Genomic DNA, 930 nt, shown 5'->3' on the forward strand with positions numbered 1-930 from the left:
GCTGGGGCCAGCCGGGTTGTGCCCATCGGTCACTGCTTTCTGCTTCCCCAGATCCAGCCTGATGGCGTCACGCTGAAGTACAACGACTACGCCTGGAACAAGGTATGGGTGCTGCAGCCCTCCACGGCTGTGGGGAGAGGGTGGCCCCGAGCCAGTTCCTCCTGCCCTCTCCATGCAGCCGAGCCTCCTGCGGGCCCTCCTGCCCAACACACCCTCCTCTCAAATCTGCTGTCAAGCAGGGCAGGAATGTGGCCCCCCCAGCGCAGCCCTGGGGCAGGCTGGCACCAGCGAGGCCAGCAGCCTTATGCTTCGCTGAGCGGGGAGGGGGGGGGCTCCCCTGATCTCAGCTCCTCTGCTGTCCCTCCAGAATCTCCTCTGCTGTCCCTGCAGATTGCCAATGTGCTCTACCTGGAGTCCCCTGCTGGCGTCGGCTTCTCCTACTCCGAGGACAAGAAGTACACCACAAATGACACTGAGGCAGGTGACCTGGGATGCTGGGAGGAACCTGCCTCCTGCCTGCCCCAGCCTGGGCGCTGGGGGTCCTGCCTTGCCGCCTGACCCGTGTCTTCTACTGCCTGCAGGTCGCTCACAACAACTACCTGGCGCTGAAGGAGTTCCTCCGGCTCTTCCCCGAGTACTCCAAGAACGATCTCTTCCTTACGGGGGAGAGCTACGGGGGGGTCTACATCCCTACGCTGGCAGAGTGGGTGATGCAGGACCCCAGCCTCAACCTGAAGGTAAGCGGCCTGGGCTGAGCCAGGGAGCAGAGGGCTTGGCATGGCCTTGCTGGAGCACTCGAGCGGTACCGGGGTGGGGACTGGCTGCGCAGCTGGCATGTGGGGCCCCTTTGGGGCGTAGGGCAGGTCTGGCCCTGCGGCCTTTCATCTTCTCCTGGGGTGCTGGCAGCGGCTGCTGGTGGACGTGTCCGTC

General features: G+C 64.7%; 1 protein-coding gene across 1 annotated transcript in view; it reads left to right on the forward strand.

Annotated features, from left to right (window-relative positions):
* Positions 1 to 51: 51 nt before the first annotated feature.
* The window catches only part of CTSA (cathepsin A), a gene marked incomplete at its 5' end in the record, with an annotated part of 4,387 nt that continues 3,508 nt past the window's right edge, over positions 52 to 930 (forward strand). The window contains 3 exons of the mRNA XM_009575262.1: positions 52 to 102; positions 391 to 477; positions 582 to 737. Of these exons, the coding sequence (XP_009573557.1) occupies positions 52 to 102; positions 391 to 477; positions 582 to 737 (294 nt within the window). The remainder of the gene's footprint in view (positions 103 to 390; positions 478 to 581; positions 738 to 930) is intronic.

Source organism: Fulmarus glacialis, unplaced genomic scaffold (genome assembly GCF_000690835.1).
Source record: "Fulmarus glacialis isolate BGI_N327 unplaced genomic scaffold, ASM69083v1 scaffold19333, whole genome shotgun sequence".
NCBI classification, from domain to species: Eukaryota; Metazoa; Chordata; class Aves; order Procellariiformes; family Procellariidae; genus Fulmarus; species Fulmarus glacialis.